Source organism: Homalodisca vitripennis, chromosome 2 (assembly GCF_021130785.1).
Source record: "Homalodisca vitripennis isolate AUS2020 chromosome 2, UT_GWSS_2.1, whole genome shotgun sequence".
Lineage (NCBI taxonomy): Eukaryota > Metazoa > Arthropoda > Insecta > Hemiptera > Cicadellidae > Homalodisca > Homalodisca vitripennis.
In genome coordinates this window covers 3,670,301-3,692,063 of record NC_060208.1, presented here as the reverse complement: position 1 = coordinate 3,692,063, position 21,763 = coordinate 3,670,301, and the positions used below count along the sequence as shown (strand labels likewise).

Here is a 21,763-nt window from a genome sequence, read left to right as displayed (position 1 = left end):
CGAGACAGTAGTGTTACACTCGATGGACATGCAGAGACAGTAGTGTTACACTCGATGGACATGCAGAGACAGCATGTGTTACACTCGATGGACATGCAGAGACAGTAGTGTTACACTCGATGGACATGCAGAGACAGCATGTGTTACACTCGATGGACATGCAGAGACAGTAGTGTTACACTCGATGGACATGCAGAGACAGCAGTGTTACACTCGATGGACATGCAGAGACAGCATGTGTTACACTCGATGGACATGCAGAGACAGTATGTGTTACACTCGATGGACATGCAGAGACAGTAGTGTTACACTCGATGGACATGCAGAGACAGCATGTGTTACACTCGATGGACATGCAGAGACAGTAGTGTTACACTCGGTGGACATGCAGAGACAGTAGTGTTACACTCGATGGACATGCAGAGACAGTAGTGTTACACTCGATGGACATGCAGAGACAGTATGTGTTACACTCGATGGACATGCAGAGACAGTATGTGTTACACTCGATGGACATGCAGAGACAGTAGTGTTACACTCGATGGACATGCCGAGATAGTAGTGTTACACTCGATGGAACATAGCTCCGAAAAGGGTATTCCATTTTTGCTGACAATTTCTACAACAGCATTTCTCTTATAAAATCAATTGCAGAGAACAAAACCTACATAACAAGAACCCTATGATCAAACAGAGTAGGTATTTAAAAAAATGTGGTAACTAAAAAACTTAAGAAAGGCGAAACGGTAGCAAAATATCATGATGGAATAATGGTAGAAAAGTGGAAGGATTTAAGAGAGGTTGTTTATTTAAGTAACCAATATGAAAATGACATGAACCTATTGGGGTAAGGAAAGAATGAAGCCCTTACATATAATAGAATATAATAATTTTATTAGTGGAATCGACAGGAAGGATCAGCTCATGAGTTATTATCCAAGTGCGCGGAAGACCAAGCGATGGTAAATAAAGCTGCTGGTCCACATTTTACAAATGGGTATCCTCAATGCTTCGAGTTTGTATAAGAAGTTTGTTATTGGAAAGAAAATGACAATGCTGGACTAGATTGGACGTTAAAAACTTTCTAAGGTCTGACAGAGAACATCAACATGAAAACGAGGAAGAAAAGCACACAAGGGGGAAGTGAAGCACCTACCTACAAAGCTGCCTTTGAATGACAAAAGGCATCAGAGCAAGAATAAAGTGTAAAATGTGTTCTCACAATGGAAGAAGAAAGGATACAACATACCAGTGCAAAGCTTGTCCAGAAACACCAGCTTTGTGTCTTCAAGATTATTTTGCAAGTTACCACGCCTAGAAGAAACAAATTCTATTTTAATTATTATTCTAAAATCTAAAATCAGTTATTTGTCACTTAAAGCTCCTGGACACGTTAACGCGTCTTCAGCATGTAGTGTCAATACGTGAAGCTATGAGCTGACAACGCATTTACGAGTCCATAATTTCTTTTCAAGGTAAAATTCGTAAAACATTCTATTTTTGTATCTGAGACCAATATTTTTAGTGTCTATACTTCGAAAAGTAAAATATTTCTTTTCAGCACAGCTCAACTCACGGACAACATTAGTTAGCAGTGAATGTGTTAAGCAAGCGTTTGATGTTAAGTGTACTTTTCAAGTGGATACTCAATCATCGCTATGCAATGTACAGTCCGCACCCACTTTAATATTGCAGTCTGTGGTTGTGTTTATGGCCGGCAGTCCATTGTTCCGTAGGCAAACAACTTCAGAGAAACCCGATGTTGTGAAGAAAATTTAATCAGTACATGGTATTTTAAACAAAAGGAACAGGTGGTTTCAGAGGATTCTGACCGTTACATCCGTATGACTCAATGAGATGGATATGTAGGAGATGTACAGTGCAGCACATGCATGAGTGTTCATGGCAGCTTGGTGGCAACACTTCCCTGGCCAGCAAGGGCTCCTTGCCATTATTTTTTATGAGAGCTATCTCAAATCACTGGTTTATAATGATCGTCCCAGGACCCCGGCTCAACCGTTTTCAAGCTATCACTAACATGTTTATCAATATACTAAAAAAAGGTGAACAAAATTTCAGAGTCCGATTAACACAGTGCATTGACAACAATGGACACAATCTGCCTGATGTCATACTCAAAACTGTCAAAGTAAATTTAAATGTTGTATTTATGACATAAAAAACGGAAAATATATCATCATTCCTTTCTTTTAAGTTTAATTTCTAAATAAGCAAGTTCCTCTGTCCCACCCTGCATTTAAAAAGACAAATAACACAAACAAATCCAACACATATTATGACTAGCGCACTGAAGGGAGTTTTGTCTTCAATATTTAGTCAAATCTCTCCATTGAACTCAAACTTGCATTACAAACATAAATAAATAGGACTTTTGAAGTCTCTAACAATAAATAATATAATACAGTCTGATAGCTTTCTTTGAAAGCCGTTTGTTTCTTTCACATAATCATTGAATATAGCGCAATAAGCAATCAATACAGGACAAATTCTGGTTTCAAAGATTACACAAAGCAGCAAAAACTTAATAAATAAACAGGTTCAGTAAAGAATTATTGATCCACAATAGATAAATTTTGTCCTTCCTAACAATACACATGCTGCCTAATCTTAGTTTCTCATTGTTAATTATTCATTACATTATATCCTTATCAACACAACTCGACATAGATCTGGACAAGTTTCTCATTTTAACACATCTGTATTTACCGGTGCTTGACTGCATCAGCACGTCTTTATTTAGAAAAACAATAATTTAGAGAAACCATCATATCTTTATTTTCCAGAACTTGAAATTTGAAACAGTTTTTATTAACAACAAGTAGATTGCCACAGTTAAGAAGTCAGCTGGTTGGAGGACTATGCTTGACCTACTTCTGGAGGGTTACACATGAATAGGAGAAAGAGATCAAGCTGTTACAACAAAAGCGCATATTTCTGAACTTGTCTCCTCCCCCTCCGAATGGTTACACCTATCTGCCTCTTCATGATCAATATCAATACAAATTTTTATTCGTACTTTCACTTAATTATTCAAACTTACTATTCTTTGCACATATAACATTGATTTTCATTTAAGATAAAATATGAATATTGCAAATTTGTCTCTGCAGAAATGTATGCGCTTATAACTTTCAATCTACAACAACGTTTTCCTTAATTCCATTGCACTCACAAGTTACGCTAACATTACGGCAGTGAACGTTATCAGTCGAAGCAGATCAGTTGAGACTCGTTCTCTGGTTCCGCGGGGATAGTGATGCCTCCTGTATCTAGCTCATCTCCCGGGAGGTAGCAGTGTGTTGTATCCTCATCATCCGTAACCGCACTCTCCCGTGAAGGTATTGATATCGTTATTGTCTGCTTCATACCTGTTAATACACAATTTGTATTACATATTCTGACATCAAGTGTTCAACCACTGGCTGAAGCTAGAATTCAACATTACTAAAGACAGTGAAACTTGTGTTTCCAAAACATTTTTTTACGAATTTCATTATTGATTATGTATGACTTGGAATGACAACAGGAACACATTTATTTGTTAACTTGTACAAGTATGTTTAATATTCACAAATTACACTTTAGGTCGGTCTCAGTTTGGAAGTTTTTTCAAAATTTTTTGAAGTATGTACTATATAAAACTATATAATGTTGTCGAATAAAATAATTTGTTAAATCCTCAACAACACGATTGTTGGCCATTAAGATCGGTAACTACTGCTGGTAAATGTTGAGTTTGTCCAAAGCATCACATATAACAATATAAGAGTATTAATGAAGGAGAAAATGTGGGTATTTTTTTTCTATATATCCTGTGCATTCAACAACGTATCTCGTTTAGAATGATTGAAATGTCTCAATATAATGATCCCCTGATACCTACCGTCTCTGGAAGTGGAACTGGCTGTGACATCACTGTGGAGCTGAGAAGGAGAAGCTCCGAACGACCGATAGACTAGATGTGCTGCTGCCACGTTCTCTGGGAACATCTCCACTTCTACTTCATCTTCTGCACAACACAGGTATTACCGGTTAGTTACCACTATTCAACAAATTACAGTGCAAAAGAACACGTGATATTATACATAAAACATTTCAATAAGAGATACTCTGATTTAAACCCTATAATTGATAGATGATTAGTGTTATTGTCAATTTTACATTATACATTTAATATTTTATTTTATCAACAAATAATTTTTTTATTTTGTAATTTAATAATTGGCTAAGCTTGATCGAAGCCTATTACCAGAGAAAATGGAAAAATTTAATTTTTGCCTATCTGTATATCTGTTTGCACGATATATCGAAAAACTAAACTACCTGTAGACTGAGTTTTGATGATGGTGTATGTCATGTCACTCCATGGGTTTTGATGATGGTGTATGTCACTCCATGGGTTTTGATGATGGTGTATGTCACTCCATGGGTTTTGATGATGGTGTATGTCACTCCATGGGTTTTGATGATGGTGTATGTCACTCCATGGGTTTTGATGATGGTGTACAGTATGTCACTCCATGGGTTTTGATGATGGTGTACAGTATGTCACTCCATGGGTTTTGATGATGGTGTATGTCACTCCATGGGTTTTGATGATGGTGTATGTCACTCCATGGGTTTTGATGATGGTGTACAGTATGTCACCCCATGGGTTTTGATGATGGTGTACAGTATGTCACTCCATGGGTTTTGATGATGGTGTATGTCACTCCATGGGTTTTGATGATGGTGTACAGTATGTCACTCCATGAGTTTTGATGATGGTGTAGTATGTCACTCCATGGGTTTTGATGATGGTGTATGTCACTCCATTGGTTTTGATGATGGTGTACAGTATGTCACTCCATGGGTTTTGATGATGGTGTATGTCACTCCATGGGTTTTGATGATGGTGTATGTCACTCCATGGGTTTTGATGATGGTGTACAGTATGTCACTCCATGGGTTTTGATGATGGTGTATGTCACTCCATGGGTTTTGATGATGGTGTATGTCACTCCATGGGTTTTGATGATGGTGTATGTCACTCCATGGGTTTTGATGATGGTGTATGTCACTCCATGGGTTTTGACTGAGCATTAGTAATGTTTTTACATTGGTCTAATATGAGTACACCAATACTTAATAAAAATTCTACCGTGTTTTTGCCTTTTGATTTCAAACGGAAATAATATTTGCAAAAGTACATTCTAAAACAGTTTGGGATTTTATACTTGGGTGTAAGTTTTTAATGATAATGTGTATGAATTTTCAGACAGTTTGACAACATTCAAATTATCTGTAGTATTGAGATTTTATATAGTCATTAACCCTTTAACTGTCACATCCAAGATATATCGCGCAACTCCAGTTTTGCGAACAACCGTCATGCCCGAATATACTTGTTTTTAAATTTTAGCTGCTTTAATTTTGTCGTATCAGCTGTTATATTGTGTTACTTGGTGTTCTATTATGTTAGAAATGTCTAGAAGATAGCTGTCCAGGTGGTGCTGCAATCTTGTGACATTACTCAAACTACTTGGATGCCACGTGCTTTGTATCGTACACGAGTTCGGGAATGGTTGGTTACATTAATATTTTACAAGTTTTCCGATGTTTATTTAGAGATAGTTGTGTGATATTTTGTAATTATTTGAAAAATTGACATTACTTGACAGGTTTTTTAACATTGTCAATTGTTTATTACATTCATTAAGCTTTAAATAACGGGTTTAGTTAAAAATTCCCAAAAACGTGAAAAAATATCCGGCACTCAGGAGTCTTAGTGTGTAACTAAATTTGGCACTCGGATATCGCCGCGAATCCAGGAACAAGGTAGTTAAAGGATTAAAAGAACTAAAAGTAATACAATATCAGATCTGTTAATGAAGAGTTACAACCTGATACATGGTCAGACATGTGTTTGCGGTAACTGTGTTAACTGACGGTGCCAAAGAAGCACTTGGTCGGCCTGTGAGGGAAGTAAACTTAACCTAATTATTAGAGTGAGACAAGACTAGAGTGATGGAGACAAACTCATTGTCAGGTATGAGGTTTAGCCTGTGATCAGACATGTGTTTGCGGTAACTGTGTTCACTGACGGTGCCAAAGAAGCACTTGGTCGGCCTGTGAGGGAAGTAAACTTAACCTAATTATTAGAGTGAGACAAGACTAGAGTGATGGAGACAAACTCACTGTCAGGTATGAGGTTTAGCCTGTGGTCAGACATGTGTTTGCGGTAAGTGCCAAAGAAGCACTTGGTCGGCCTGTGAGGGAAGTAAACTTAACCTAATTATTAGAGTGAGACAAGACTAGAGTGATGGAGACAAACTCATTGTCAGGTATGAGGTTTAGCCTGTGGTCAGACATGTGTTTGCAGTAACTGTGTTCACTGACGGTACCAAAGAAGCACTTGGTCGGCCTTTGAGGGAAGTAAACTTAACCTAATTATTAGAGTGAGACAAGACTAGAGTGATGGAGACAAACTCATTGTCAGGTATGAGGTTTAGCCTGTGGTCAGACATGTGTTTGCAGTAACTGTGTTCACTGACGGTACCAAAGAAGCACTTGGTCGGCCTTTGAGGGAAGTAAACTTAACCTAATTATTAGAGTGAGACAAGACTAGAGTGATGGAGACAAACTCACTGTCAGGTATGAGGTTTAGCCTGTGGTCAGACATGTGTTTGCGGTAACTGTGTTCACTGACGGTGGCAAAGAAGCACTTGGTCGGCCTGTGAGGGAAGTAAACTTAACCTAATTATTAGAGTGAGACAAGACTAGAGTGATGGAGACAAACTCACTGTCAGGTATGAGGTTTAGCCTGTGGTCAGACATGTGTTTGCAGTAACTGTGTTCACTGACGGTACCAAAGAAGCACTTGGTCGGCCTGTGAGGGAAGTAAACTTAACCTAATTATTAGAGTGAGACAAGACTAGAGTGATGGAGACAAACTCACTGTCAGGTATGAGGTTTAGCCTGTGGTCAGACATGTGTTTGCGGTAACTGTGTTCACTGACGGTGCCAAAGAAGCACTTGGTCGGCCTGTGAGGGAAGTAAACTTAACCTAATTATTAGAGTGAGACAAGACTAGAGTGATGGAGACAAACTCACTGTCAGGTATGAGGTTTAGCCTGTGGTCAGACATGTGTTTGCGGTAACTGTGTTCACTGACGGTGCCAAAGAAGCACTTGGTCGGCCTGTGAGGGAAGTAAACTTAACCTAATTATTAGAGTGAGACAAGACTAGAGTGATGGAGACAAACTCACTGTCAGGTATGAGGTTTAGCCTGTGGTCAGACATGTGTTTGCGGTAACTGTGTTCACTGACGGTGCCAAAGAAGCACTTGGTCGGCCTGTGAGGGAAGTAAACTTAACCTAATTATTAGAGTGAGACAAGACTAGAGTGATGGAGACAAACTCACTGTCAGGTATGAGGTTTAGCCTGTGGTCAGACATGTGTTTGCGGTAACTGTGTTCACTGACGGTGCCAAAGAAGCACTTGGTCGGCCTGTGAGGGAAGTAAACTTAACCTAATTATTAGAGTGAGACAAGACTAGAGTGATGGAGACAAACTCACTGTCAGGTATGAGGTTTAGCCTGTGGTCAGACATGTGTTTGCGGTAACTGTGTTCACTGACGGTGCCAAAGAAGCACTTGGTCGGCCTGTGAGGGAAGTAAACTTAACCTAATTATTAGAGTGAGACAAGACTAGAGTGATGGAGACAAACTCACTGTCAGGTATGAGGTTTAGCCTGTGGTCAGACATGTGTTTGCAGTAACTGTGTTCACTGACGGTACCAAAGAAGCACTTGGTCGGCCTGTGAGGGAAGTAAACTTAACCTAATTATTAGAGTGAGACAAGACTAGAGTGATGGAGACAAACTCACTGTCAGGTATGAGGTTTAGCCTGTGGTCAGACATGTGTTTGCGGTAACTGTGTTCACTGACGGTGGCAAAGAAGCACTTGGTCGGCCTGTGAGGGAAGTAAACTTAACCTAATTATTAGAGTGAGACAAGACTAGAGTGATGGAGACAAACTCACTGTCAGGTATGAGGTTTAGCCTGTGGTCAGACATGTGTTTGCGGTAACTGTGTTCACTGACGGTGCCAAAGAAGCACTTGGTCGGCCTGTGAGGGAAGTAAACTTAACCTAATTATTAGAGTGAGACAAGACTAGAGTGATGGAGACAAACTCACTGTCAGGTATGAGGTTTAGCCTGTGGTCAGACATGTGTTTGCGGTAACTGTGTTCACTGACGGTGGCAAAGAAGCACTTGTTGCACGTGTACACCCCCGACTGGCCGGGGTGTCGGGACCGCAGGTGTGACTTGAACGAGGAAGACTGTATGGAGGAGTAGGCGCAGTGCGGACACCGGTACGGCCTCTTGCCTGTGTGGCGCATCATGTGACGCCGCAGTGAGTTGTGGTCGCCTACAATCAACACATTGACTACGCTTCAACACACTTCACGTTATAAACTTTCAATTTAACTTATTCATCTCTACATTGTAGTATTTTCTTATTAATCATTTTTATTTTAAACTTAATTTTGTAATATTATGGCATTATCAGTTTTGATGATTAGATTTTCAATAATATTTAATATAGTTCAATGTTTTATTATGCATTTGACAAGTTTGCAACATTTGTTAGTTCTGAACTATCAACAAATGCGAGTTTCATATTTTTCTCCTCCTCTTTGATCTATGAATTACTTGTGATTATGTTTCTTTAATCACATGATGAAGTAATTGAGCATAGCAAGGTTTATACAGAATTATAATGTTATTTATTTACCAAAAGTTGCATGTTTTGGCGAAAAAACTTCAGAAATTTACGAATGAATAGAATATAGATTACTTTATTGTTCATAGACATATTACTTTTAATAAATACTATTTTTTAAACTACTGATAAAAACTTAAAATTATGAGAGACTATGAACAAAAGTTAAAATTTCACTATTCATAAGAAATGATCTCAACATGGATTTCAGATCCAAAAGACGAATGTCAGAGCAGTTCTTTATGTTGTCAGACAAGAAATTAAATATTTTTGGTTCCAAATATAGTAATGATTTTTGGAAGAAATTTAATTTATGTTTAGGAATTATGCAACCGTTTTTGTTTCTTGTATTACACTGATGTGAACATTGAGGAAATAGGCTTTCATTATAGAAAACGGTAATAGAAATATATTTGACAAAAAGAGAGGTCAAAGTTAAGATTCCCTCTCAATGAAAATATCCTCTATAACTTTCTCTTTGTCTAAGTGCTCTTTTTTGAAGCACAAAAACTATTGCCAAGGAGGATTCAGAAGCCACCTTCCACAACGTGACTATAGCTAAAACAGGGTACATTTGTCCGAAATATACAATTCTTAATGTTTCTTTGTTTAATGTGACTACGTGAAAAGTGCCAGAGGGTTTTGGATGAAAATGCAAGGTTTTAGAAACAAAATGATATAAAATTTATTTGTGATCATAAAAAGCTCCTTTTTACTTGTTTTAAAGGAAAATAAATAACGTATCAGACACTATTTAACATTTAAAATTGTATATAATTTTTAAAATTAAAAAATCATTTTAAACAGCAACATTTCCACGGAAACAAAATAAAAATCAAGTTTGAGGTAAAACAACTATTATGAAACAAATTTATTTTGAAATTTCAATACTTTTATGATAAAGAGAACATAAAACAACCCACACTCATGTGTAATAACCTAATATTGTACCATAAACAAAACTTTTATAAATAGTCTATTGCTAGAGATAATTTTTATTAAATCGCAAGGTTACAGAAAAAAATTTACTTAACATTATTTTTATTATTAAAAGTTCCTTTTTAATTCGTTTGAAAGTTAAATGAATTTTCCATCACAAAATATATAATAATAAGATGTTTAGATAATTAAAAATCACTTTAGACAGTGACTTTTCTACAGAAACAAAATAAAAATCCAATATAAGATAAAATAACTAATATAAGACAAATTTATTTTTAAATTTTAATACTTTTATGATAAAGAGCATTTAAAACACCCTAAAATCATGTGTAATAACCTAATACTGTACAATAAACACAATTATAAAAGTATTGCAAGCGCTAGAGGTTTGTTTTGCTAAAAAACAAGGTTTTGGAAAATATTTAGTTAAAGTTTATTTTGCACCATAAAGTTTTTTTTAATTCTTTTCAAAACTTCAATGCTTTAATGAAAAAACCATTTAAAACAATACAAAATCATGTGTAATATAATACTAATTACTAAAACGAAACTAAAACATAAACATAACCTTATTAGTCAATTTTCAAACAAACTCTACAACACTATCTTCATGGACACTCGGAGTGAGAGTCATCACTTTTTTAATTCATTTTAATATCTAATATAACTTAGAAACATTTTGAATTAATAAAAACGCACAATTATATAACAAAAAAAACGCTCCGCTACTCGTTATGACACCGCGATCGCAATCCAACTGAGAAAGTGTGTTTTAGTTAGTTGTTTACGTCATCTAACAGCATTAAAAAAGAAAAAAACAGTTCTTTACAAACAATTTAATATTCTTGTATCTACGGTAATGAATGGTATCTTCTTTAACCCTTTTAGTGCCAGACAAAAAATCAAAAGTTGGTCTGAGAAATGCCAGTGATTTTTCACATAATACTACTGAAGGATGCCAGGCCTATTTCAGCCGTTTTGCAGTGTTTTACTAAAAAAATTTTGAAAATTACAAATATTGAGATATTTTCCCAATTTTTTCATTGTTTTGCAGTAAATTAAATTCCCTTATAAAAAACTATAAAGCAAATTATATTTCTAAGTGTAACTAACTTAAACAAATTTAAAAAGGTAGACATTTTACTTACAGTTTTTATATTTTTCCAGTTTCACATGAAAAATAGTACTTTAAAAAAATTATTTCACTATAACACATACTATCACTTGAAAGAGGAATTAAAACTAAATACACACATAAAAAGTTTTGATTAATATAAAAAAAAATCATGTTAATTTTTTTAGAAAGTTACATTTTCACTTTTTTGTGTTATGTACATTATTTAGCTTCTTTATAAAGCTTATAATATTTTCCACTATGAAACCATTAAAAACTGTCTGAAACTACTTTCTACTTAAAAAATAATGTACACTTTGTAAAATAAAAAAAAAATATATCATCAAAAATATCATCAACAACTGAGCTTTCAGCAGACTCGTCACTCAAAGCACCATCACTCAAATCATCTGATTCTAATACGGCAAGAACTGTATTCTCGCTAAGTGGAGATCGCGAGCGTTTCATTTTATTGAAGTTTACTTTTTATGTTAGTGAAACATTGTTAGTAAACTATTTAAACAAACACTGTGGAAGCAGCAACACAAACAACCAAACACAGAGGTTAGACGTGAACTATCAGCTGACAAAACTTTGTCTGATGCAACAAACACGGCCATTTCTATCATGGCTAAACACCTGACTAACCTTACGATATTACTATTATTATTTTTTTTATGTAGATTGGTTCATTCTGATTGTTTGTATACCAACAAATTTATAACAAGTTAAAAAATGATTGCGGTATGACTTTTACTCCGAACGTCCATATATACGGACGTCGGCATTCTTCGATAGTTATTCAAACGTCCGTATATACGGACGTTGGCATTTCTCGGTAGTTTTTCAAACGTCCGTATCGTTGGCACTAAAAGGGTTAATTATTCAATATTAAGTTTTTGATTTTTAGAGATTTTTTCCTAGACGTCCGATAAAATCGGACGTTGGCGTTCAAAGGGTTAAGAAACTACCGGAGGCAATATATCGACAGGCAAGCCGAGTGCAGACTTGATCAAGTTGAGAGTTCTACTTCAGGTCAGAATCAATTTTATTAGCCAAGAAACAAGACATGATATGGAAGTACGAGGGAATCCCTATTGTAATGAACTGTCTCATTTATTGAAAACCATTAATGAAGTTGGCAGAAAATATTCCGCCTCACTGACTGGAGCTAAAAAGAAATTACAGTTGGAAGATACAGAAGTATCCTCTGCCTACCTCCACAAACTTGAGTCACCTTCAAGTTTCCACTTGAAATGAAGAATTCGTTAAACTCCACATCAATAAGTGAGCTGAGTCCAAAACAGTACTGTCCTTAACAACCTCATCTATACAATTGGTAGAAGAGACCCAAGCACCACCCTTACCATCTGCTAAACTGTTCCTTCCCATGTTTACATCTCATGAAATATAGTCTGCTGCCACTTCAGTTTTTGAGGAGATCAGTGAGCGATAGTCCCTCCTCTTTTTTTCTGTAAACCTCTCTGTAATGACAAGGGAAATCACACTGCAAAAGGTACCTGTCCTTCAGATCCTCCCTAGCCCTCAAGATCTGTACACTTATTCACTTAGGTTTCTTTTTCAAGAACCTCTTCTTTACAACAGGAAAACAGCTACCAAAGTTCCGATTAAAAATGTAATGAAATTTTATATATAGTTCGTCAACTGAATTTTCAAAGAGATAAGAAGACCTTGTGAGACGAGCCATTAACTCTGTTAAGTTTTTGTTAGAATACTCTTTTATACTATAGGTCACATACCAAAATACTTGACTTTTACAAAATTTACAAAATTTTTGGTGAACCTCATTTTCAAAATTTCCTTTTAACTGTAATATAATAGTGTGCTGTTGAAAATAAACCACCGACCTAAGAAACTCAAACCAGTTGCATGATTACAAATTGTACTATAGCTTTTCCCCCAAATGCTTGAAAATTGACAGGCCTATACACATGCACATGATTTGGGGAAATTGCCACAAAACTCACGGGATACTGACCTGTGCGGAACAAGCACATTTCACAAGCGAAAGGTTTCTCGCCAGTGTGTTGGCGCATGTGCGCCTGCAACATCGCCTTGCGTGCACTCATGTGACCGCAGATCTGACAGTTGTACGGCTTCAACTTGCTGTGGACCGCCTGCAGGTGCTTCTTGAGTGACTTGCTGTCTGCGTACGTCTTCAGGCAGATCTCACACTTTTGATTCATGTACCTGTGTTGGACAATAGCCGTTTTAGTAAAGCTCCAGTGTGAATTAGATATATGATACATCAGAGGAATAGAGAACAAATAAGAACTGTTAGTGGTAAAAATCAATGTCTTGGTATGAAAATAGTCCAACTACGTAGAAGTCAAGTATTTGGAAGATTTAAGATGGCCAAGGTTTCTTCTGTTTAGTAATATTTAGTGGTATTGTATTAAGCAAGTGTAGTTTATAGTTATTTTAAATAGTTGATTGTTTCTTGTATGACTAATTTCAACATATTCCTTCTATTTTCTAAATATGATTTTAACAACTTTAGAGTTTTGTTATTTATTCCAATATTATTCAATGTATTTAACAAATTACAATGTGATACACTATCAAATCCCCTACTGAGGTCCATAAATATATAACTTGTTTTTTACTAATACAAGTTAATCTATTTTCTAATTAATTGAAAATAGTAACAAACTTATTATTTAAGCTATTATTTGTCCTTCCTAGGATTACAATGGGGTCTACAGAGTCTTCACTCTCTGATTCCAAAATTTGAACTAAAGTTGTGCTTGGTCTTATGAAACCGAAAGTATTTTTAATGTTTCGATTACTTAGCTCACATATCTTTGTAGAAATATAGCTTCCTAGACTGTCAGAGTAAAACGATAGATTTTCTTCTGGTGGTTCAATCCACAGATGTTCAGTAGTCATAGTCATAGTCATCAGTACACAAGTGTTAAATGATATGAAGCTGGACTGTCAATCACATGTCGAGGTTGTGCAGCATGAGGTTGTATCCATAATATCAGTGTTGTGTAAAGCCATGTATCTATTTGATGAAGAGTTTTGAATACAGCTTCCTTGGATATTCAATTTAGTCTCTTGTGAATTAATTCAATTTTCGTCCAAGGATTAGAAGTTAATGACTTGTGAGCTGCTTCATTAGTGTATTCTTGGTGCAATAAAGACACTTGTGTGTTTGCACTGTCATTGATAGTATCTTTGGCAGGTTTTATTGCCTTTATCATCATATGAACTAGATTCAACAGTCCGTTATATTTAGTTTTTCTGTTACACAATATTGACACAAGTTGTGCACGTTTACTCCATACACCGAGCTCGCTGAAATGTGGCAGATTTAGCTGAAGCTCCCCATTTCCCCGACTTATGATACTTGCTATCAATACTTCCACAATAATAACATAACAATTTCACAATCTTTTAAGTTATTTTGTTGCGGGGTTGAACATTTTTGCAATTTTGCTGTGTTCTCTAGTTCCAAGTGTTTGGCCATTCTGTCTACATTTATATTTTTCACTGAATAGTTTTCAATGTCAAGAGAATCAAAATAGAAAAATTTGTGTTTATCTTTGAAATGTAGGAGCAAGCTTCAGCGAGAGCCTCTGCCTTGATGTTCATTAATGATTAAATTTGCATTATTGACTGGAACCAGAATATAAGTTTTCAGTAAGATTTAGAGGCTGCAATACACCACAAGGGATTTAGTGGCTAAGCTGACAACTGGGTTAGTCAGTAAAATAGAGTTTTTCTATCCAAAGAAGAGTAAATTAATTAAAAAAATATTTGTATGGCGTTATCAATCACCCAATCTCCTTCCAAGAGAGAAAAACACAAATGCATCATTTTCATTGAAAGTAACATAATCTAATATATCAAACTTCTAAAGGGTGCTTACTGAACTTACAATTTAAAACAGTTTGATACACTTACATGCCCATTCACTGTAAAAACTGAACATAAACTTTTGACAATTTTATTCAATTACACTGTTTAGCAGATGACACAAAATGTAAGGTAGTAGCAGGTGCTTACTGAACTTACAATTTAAAACAGTTTGATACACTTACATGCCCATTCACTGTAAAAACTGAACATAAACTTTTGACAATTTTATTCAATTACACTGTTTAGCAGATGACACAAAATGTAAGGTAGTAGCAGGTGCTTACTGAACTTACAATTTAAAACAGTTTGATACACTTACATGCCCATTCACTGTAAAAACTGAACATAAACTTTTGACAATTTTATTCAATTACACTGTTTAGCAGATGACACAAAATGTAAGGTAGTAGCAGGTGCTTACTGAACTTACAATTTAAAACAGTTTGATACACTTACATGCCCATTCACTGTAAAAACTGAACATAAACTTTTGACAATTTTATTCAATTACACTGTTTAGCAGATGACACAAAATGTAAGGTAGTAGCAGGTGCTTACTGAACTTACAATTTAAAACAGTTTGATACACTTACATGCCCATTCACTGTAAAAACTGAACATAAACTTTTGACAATTTTATTCAATTACACTGTTTAGCAGATGACACAAAATGTAAGGTAGTAGCAGGTGCTTACTGAACTTACAATTTAAAACAGTTTGATACACTTACATGCCCATTCACTGTAAAAACTGAACATAAACTTTTGACAATTTTATTCAATTACACTGTTTAGCAGATGACACAAAATGTAAGGTAGTAGCAGGTGCTTACTGAACTTACAATTTAAAACAGTTTGATACACTTACATGCCCATTCACTGTAAAAACTGAACATAAACTTTTGACAATTTTATTCAATTACACTGTTTAGCAGATGACACAAAATGTAAGGTAGTAGCAGGTGCTTACTGAACTTACAATTTAAAACAGTTTGATACACTTACATGCCCATTCACTGTAAAAACTGAACATAAACTTTTGACAATTTTATTCAATTACACTGTTTAGCAGATGACACAAAATGTAAGGTAGTAGCAGGTGCTTACTGAACTTACAATTTAAAACAGTTTGATACACTTACATGCCCATTCACTGTAAAAACTGAACATAAACTTTTGACAATTTTATTCAATTACACTGTTTAGCAGATGACACAAAATGTAAGGTAGTAGCAGGTGCTTACTGAACTTACAATTTAAAACAGTTTGATACACTTACATGCCCATTCACTGTAAAAAACTGAACATAAACTTTTGACAATTTTATTCAATTACACTGTTTAGCAGATGACACAAAATGTAAGGTAGTAGCAGGTGCTTACTGAACTTACAATTTAAAACAGTTTGATACACTTACATGCCCATTCACTGTAAAAACTGAACATAAACTTTTGACAATTTTATTCAATTACACTGTTTAGCAGATGACACAAAATGTAAGGTAGTAGCAGGTGCTTACTGAACTTACAATTTAAAACAGTTTGATACACTTACATGCCCATTCACTGTAAAAACTGAACATAAACTTTTGACAATTTTATTCAATTACACTGTTTAGCAGATGACACAAAATGTAAGGTAGTAGCAGGTGCTTACTGAACTTACAATTTAAAACAGTTTGATACACTTACATGCCCATTCACTGTAAAAACTGAACATAAACTTTTGACAATTTTATTCAATTACACTGTTTAGCAGATGACACAAAATGTAAGGTAGTAGCAGGTGCTTACTGAACTTACAATTTAAAACAGTTTGATACACTTACATGCCCATTCACTGTAAAAACTGAACATAAACTTTTGACAATTTTATTCAATTACACTGTTTAGCAGATGACACAAAATGTAAGGTAGTAGCAGGTGCTTACTGAACTTACAATTTAAAACAGTTTGATACACTTACATGCCCATTCACTGTAAAAACTGAACATAAACTTTTGACAATTTTATTCAATTACACTGTTTAGCAGATGACACAAAATGTAAGGTAGTAGCAGGTGCTTACTGAACTTACAATTTAAAACAGTTTGATACACTTACATGCCCATTCACTGTAAAAACTGAACATAAACTTTTGACAATTTTATTCAATTACACTGTTTAGCAGATGACACAAAATGTAAGGTAGTAGCAGGTGCTTACTGAACTTACAATTTAAAACAGTTTGATACACTTACATGCCCATTCACTGTAAAAACTGAACATAAACTTTTGACAATTGTATTCAATTACACTGTTTAGCAGATGACACATGTAAGGTAGTAGCAGGTGCTTACTGAACTTACAATTTAAAACAGTTTGATACACTTACATGCCCATTCACTGTAAAAACTGAACATAAACTTTTGACAATTTTATTCAATTACACTGTTTAGCAGATGACACAAAATGTAAGGTAGTAGCAGGTGCTTACTGAACTTACAATTTAAAACAGTTTGATACACTTACATGCCCATTCACTGTAAAAACTGAACATAAACTTTTGACAATTTTATTCAATTACACTGTTTAGCAGATGACACAAAATGTAAGGTAGTAGCAGGTGCTTACTGAACTTACAATTTAAAACAGTTTGATACACTTACATGCCCATTCACTGTAAAAACTGAACATAAACTTTTGACAATTGTATTCAATTACACTGTTTAGCAGATGACACATGTAAGGTAGTAGCAGGTAATAGACGTGATGTATGAACGTAAATGTAATACTAATTGCAAGCAAAGTACTATTTTAAAAACTCTATTCATGAATAAAATAATTTGTATACTGAAGAATAACTGATAATTAATGACACAGCAAGTCTCCCCAGATTCTATTGTCGGATCCCGTTGATCGATTTTTGGACCTGATCTTCGTTCAAGATTCTGTAGGTTCGAGATTTGACATCGACACTAAATCACTAGTTATTATCAAAATGACACAAAACAGATATTTTAAACAGAAAATTCCTGTGACAAAACCATAATCCATGATATTTTGGTAATTTCTGTGAACCCTCATTTAAATTCATAACTACTGGGACTTTCGTGACCAGTACACACCCTACAAGAATAACTGGACAATTTTCCCAGTCAATCGTGAAATTCCATGACTTATATAGTTAAAATTCCCTGACTACAGACACCCTGTGAGACTGAAGGCTGCGCGTACAGAGCAGTATAGGGGCCTCAATCCTGCCCCACTTTTTGTCTTAGAGCCATTTTTTACTTGATAAAATCTACTACAAATTTATACCTACAATTATTTATTAAATATACACATTGATAATGAAATTAAAATTATCCTTATTAACCCATTGCGGATCACTGACGAGCTGGGCTAACGCACGGTAACGAGCTCAGGTCGCAAAAGCGGTCTGCTTTTAAATTTCCCTCTTAATAGTTCTGTTAATGTCTGATAGATCGGGCGATCGTCTTCACTTGTCGACTAAGAGTATTTAACAACGGTCTACGTTTAAGAGTTTTCAAAAGTTTTATAAATATCCTACAGATCGCAGTTGTATGTCGAAGTTGAAAAATCATTCATATGAGTTTACTCTCTGCTTTTTAGAGCTTCTGATTGGGTGTTTTCCTGAGTTGTTATTATAATACTTTTGAGGTTAGTGACACAACTAAACGACGCAGATGTACATGTTGGTAGGTTTAGTCTAGACAATGGCCATGATGATTTCATCACCTCAAGCAAAATTCTCTTATTGCCATGTTGTAGAAAATCAATATTTTTTTCTCACATATTGTTTTGTCTCCTTTGATAAGGATTCAGATTGTTGTTTTATTTTTATATTTAAATATTTCTTGCTTTGAGAAGCATCATTTTATTTTAATTTTATGCATTGTCTTTCTGATTCAAATAATTCATTTCCGTTTTAAGCTTAGAAGAAAAACTTGATGTTTATTTTGGTGTAACAGAATAATAATTTAATTAGAAAAATTTGTTTGTATTCTTGATTTGTATTGTGTCAGACAATGTTTCTTAAATGTAAATCTAGCTGTTACTATATGCACATATACAATTGCAAGTAATTTTTTCTGTATATTTATTTGTATGTGTGTATGAAATCATTGTGGTTAAGTTACTAGTGTTTTATGTCTACTGTTGTATAACTGATTATGTTCTTGTTTTTAATGTAAAAATTGTTGTAAATTGTAAATAATGTCTAGTTCAACACTTTTAGAGAGCATTAATGATGTAAATCAATTTTATAGTGAGAAAAAGGGTTTATTATTGTGGCACACAAATATTAGGAGTGTAAACAAAAATTTTGATTCATTTATTGCTTATTTAAATTGCTTGCAGGTAAAGCCTCAAGTAATTGTATTGTCTGAGGCTTGGTTGGTAAGTGAGAAAGAAGCTGTTTTATATAATATTAATAGTTATCAAATATTTGCATCTTGCAACTCTGCTGTGAGAAGTAGTGGTGTCATTGTCTATATACATCAGTCTATATCAATCAATCAATCAATCAATCAAAATTCTTTAATTTACATATTCTTTGAGAATAGTATTTAAGTCAAATTACAATAATAACAGTAACAAGAAAATAACTTGTAGTTAAATCTGTTGATAAAATTCTTCCATAGAATAAAATGGACGTTCGATAAGCCATTTGTGTAATGCAGGTGGTAGCTCTCTTTCATTCTTGCTTCTCAGATCTGGAGGTAGGAGGTTGTGAAGTTTGGTTCCCATGTATGACGGTTTCTTCTCAAACTGAGTCGTTCGGTGTGCTAGAAGATTGTACTGGGTACTGGGTACTGAGTGTACTAGACTATAACATCGGTTCTGTGTGAATGTGATATACCTGGTTGTGATGTGGTTTTGGTCTCATGTCATTTAAATAATATTTCTTTTTATGTTCTTGGTTTATATCGTTGGCATATATCATTGGCAAGGGATGTCATTCATGATTTGACGTGCTCGTTATAAAAAATTAATTGTGATAATATTATATGTTTGGGTGACTTTAATATTAACATTAAGTCGGAAAATAGCCTTAGTGATGAATTTTTGGATTCAATGGCTAGTCTTGGGTTTCAACAACTTGTTGACTTAGATACGAGAGTGCAGGGTATTTCCTCCTCATGTATAGATCACATATGGTTTAGTTCCAAGGTTTATGAAACTAACAAAGTATCGGTGATTGAAACAAATGTAACTGACCACAGATCAGTGGCGTGCATAATGGATTTCACTCACTTTGGAATTGCAGAAAGAAGAGTTCATTATGGATGTTTCATTGATTATAAAGGACTTGGCATTGATATTTTGGAGAGTGATTGGTCGGATATTTTGGAGATCACTGATGTTAATTTGGCATTTAATTTGTTTTATGATAAATTGTCTACTTTGATTGATAACAATAAATATACTAATACAGCAGAAAAAACTAATGTTAAATTTAAAATGTTAAAACCATGGATGAGTGTTGGATTATCTAAGGCGTTTTCTATTAGAGATAAGTTATTTAAATCATTTTAAAAAATCCCTGTACAAAAAATAAGGAAAATTTTGATAAATTTCAATATAAATTATCAACATGGGTGAGACAAGCTAAAGACAGATATTCTCATATCTGTCTTTAGCTTGTCTCACCCATGTTGATTACATTAGTAAGTTCCAAGAATACAGAAACAATTCAAAACAACTGTGGCATCCAGTCAATGGTATTATAAAAGGAAATTCATCAAGTAGTAGTAAAATAACATTACAGAACAATAATAATCTTATGACTGATAGTTGTGAAATTGCTAACTGTTTTAACAATTATTTTGTTAATGTTCCTAATAACCTAGTTGATTCATTTCAATATATCACCGATGATATTAACCCTTTTAACCCCAGCCATTTTTCCATGGACTTGCCAGAAAGCCCATGGCGATAAGGGACCGTAGTGCAGAATTGAGGGAAAATTCATCTAGTTTTCTTATTTTTGAAGATAATTTTTAGGTTTTTGTTTTAAATTGTTCACAAATAAGTGTACTCTTAGATGTAATAGTTAAAAAGTACTTTTACAGAATGATTTGTTTTTTTAGCGTATTTATACATAAAATTTTTTTATTTTTTATAGTTTGGACATACATAAACGGTAGAAAAAAAATTGTAGCCCCTGAAAAATGAAGCAATTTTGTTGTACACATATTTCTTACTACACACAAAATTTTAAGAACTTTCCTTGATAAATGCAGGAGATATATCCAATTAATTGTATTGCTGCATAAGCACTTCTTCATATATTTCCACATACACGTCAGTAGAAGTATACAGATATTTGTTTACTTGTTTTTGCACTTTTGAAATAATAACAATTGTAAAATAACACAAACTAATTGTAATGGTTTGTAAGACTAAAACTTGTTTAATTTTTCAAAAAAGTAAAAGAAATAATATTTACAATATATACATTTTATGGTACTTTGGGAATGGGGTCAGATTCCGTTATATGCCCCCAACGCTTAAACCTTTTTCAATGAACTTAGAACGTTATAAAACAATGTAGTTGAGTAACAGAACTAACATTCCATTAATCAACAAGCATTTCCAGGTATTGTGATCGGTATTTTTGTCGCTGTTATCTTATCTTTCTCGAGAATCCCGATTACGGCAGGCCGCGCGGCGGGACTCTGCAATCACTTATCTACTAGACCGCTCGACTTTGACCTCTGTCTGAGGATGGGGAGGGGTTTGCGATAAGACAATTCCTGTTTTATATTGACGAAATATTGTTCTACGCTAATCTAGTAATCAGTAGAAGCAAAATGTCAAATAACGATTCATGTATGGGTGTCGTCGGTATAATCCCAAAGTACCAGTGTTTATCAAAGTGTTTTCAATCACTGGTAACTTTTCTCTACGACGTTTACTCATGTTTTTTTACTAATAATACAATAAATCACACGAAAAACAACCGCTTTCAATCACGCAAACTAATTGAGGTTATAAGTCAGCATACAACAACAATGCAACTGAAGTCGTCTG

The 21,763-nt window shown here is 34.6% G+C and overlaps 1 protein-coding gene across 1 annotated transcript in view; it reads right to left on the bottom strand.

The window, feature by feature from the left end:
* Positions 1–2,358: 2,358 nt before the first annotated feature.
* LOC124353476 (putative zinc finger protein 286B) overlaps positions 2,359–21,763 on the bottom strand; it is a 60,926-nt gene continuing 41,521 nt past the window's right edge. The window contains exons 10-13 of the mRNA XM_046803319.1: positions 12,842–13,053; positions 8,199–8,432; positions 3,905–4,030; positions 2,359–3,389 (exon numbers count right to left, since the gene is read on the bottom strand). Coding sequence (XP_046659275.1) covers positions 3,226–3,389; positions 3,905–4,030; positions 8,199–8,432; positions 12,842–13,053 — 736 coding nt within the window. The 3' untranslated portion in view covers positions 2,359–3,225. The remainder of the gene's footprint in view (positions 3,390–3,904; positions 4,031–8,198; positions 8,433–12,841; positions 13,054–21,763) is intronic.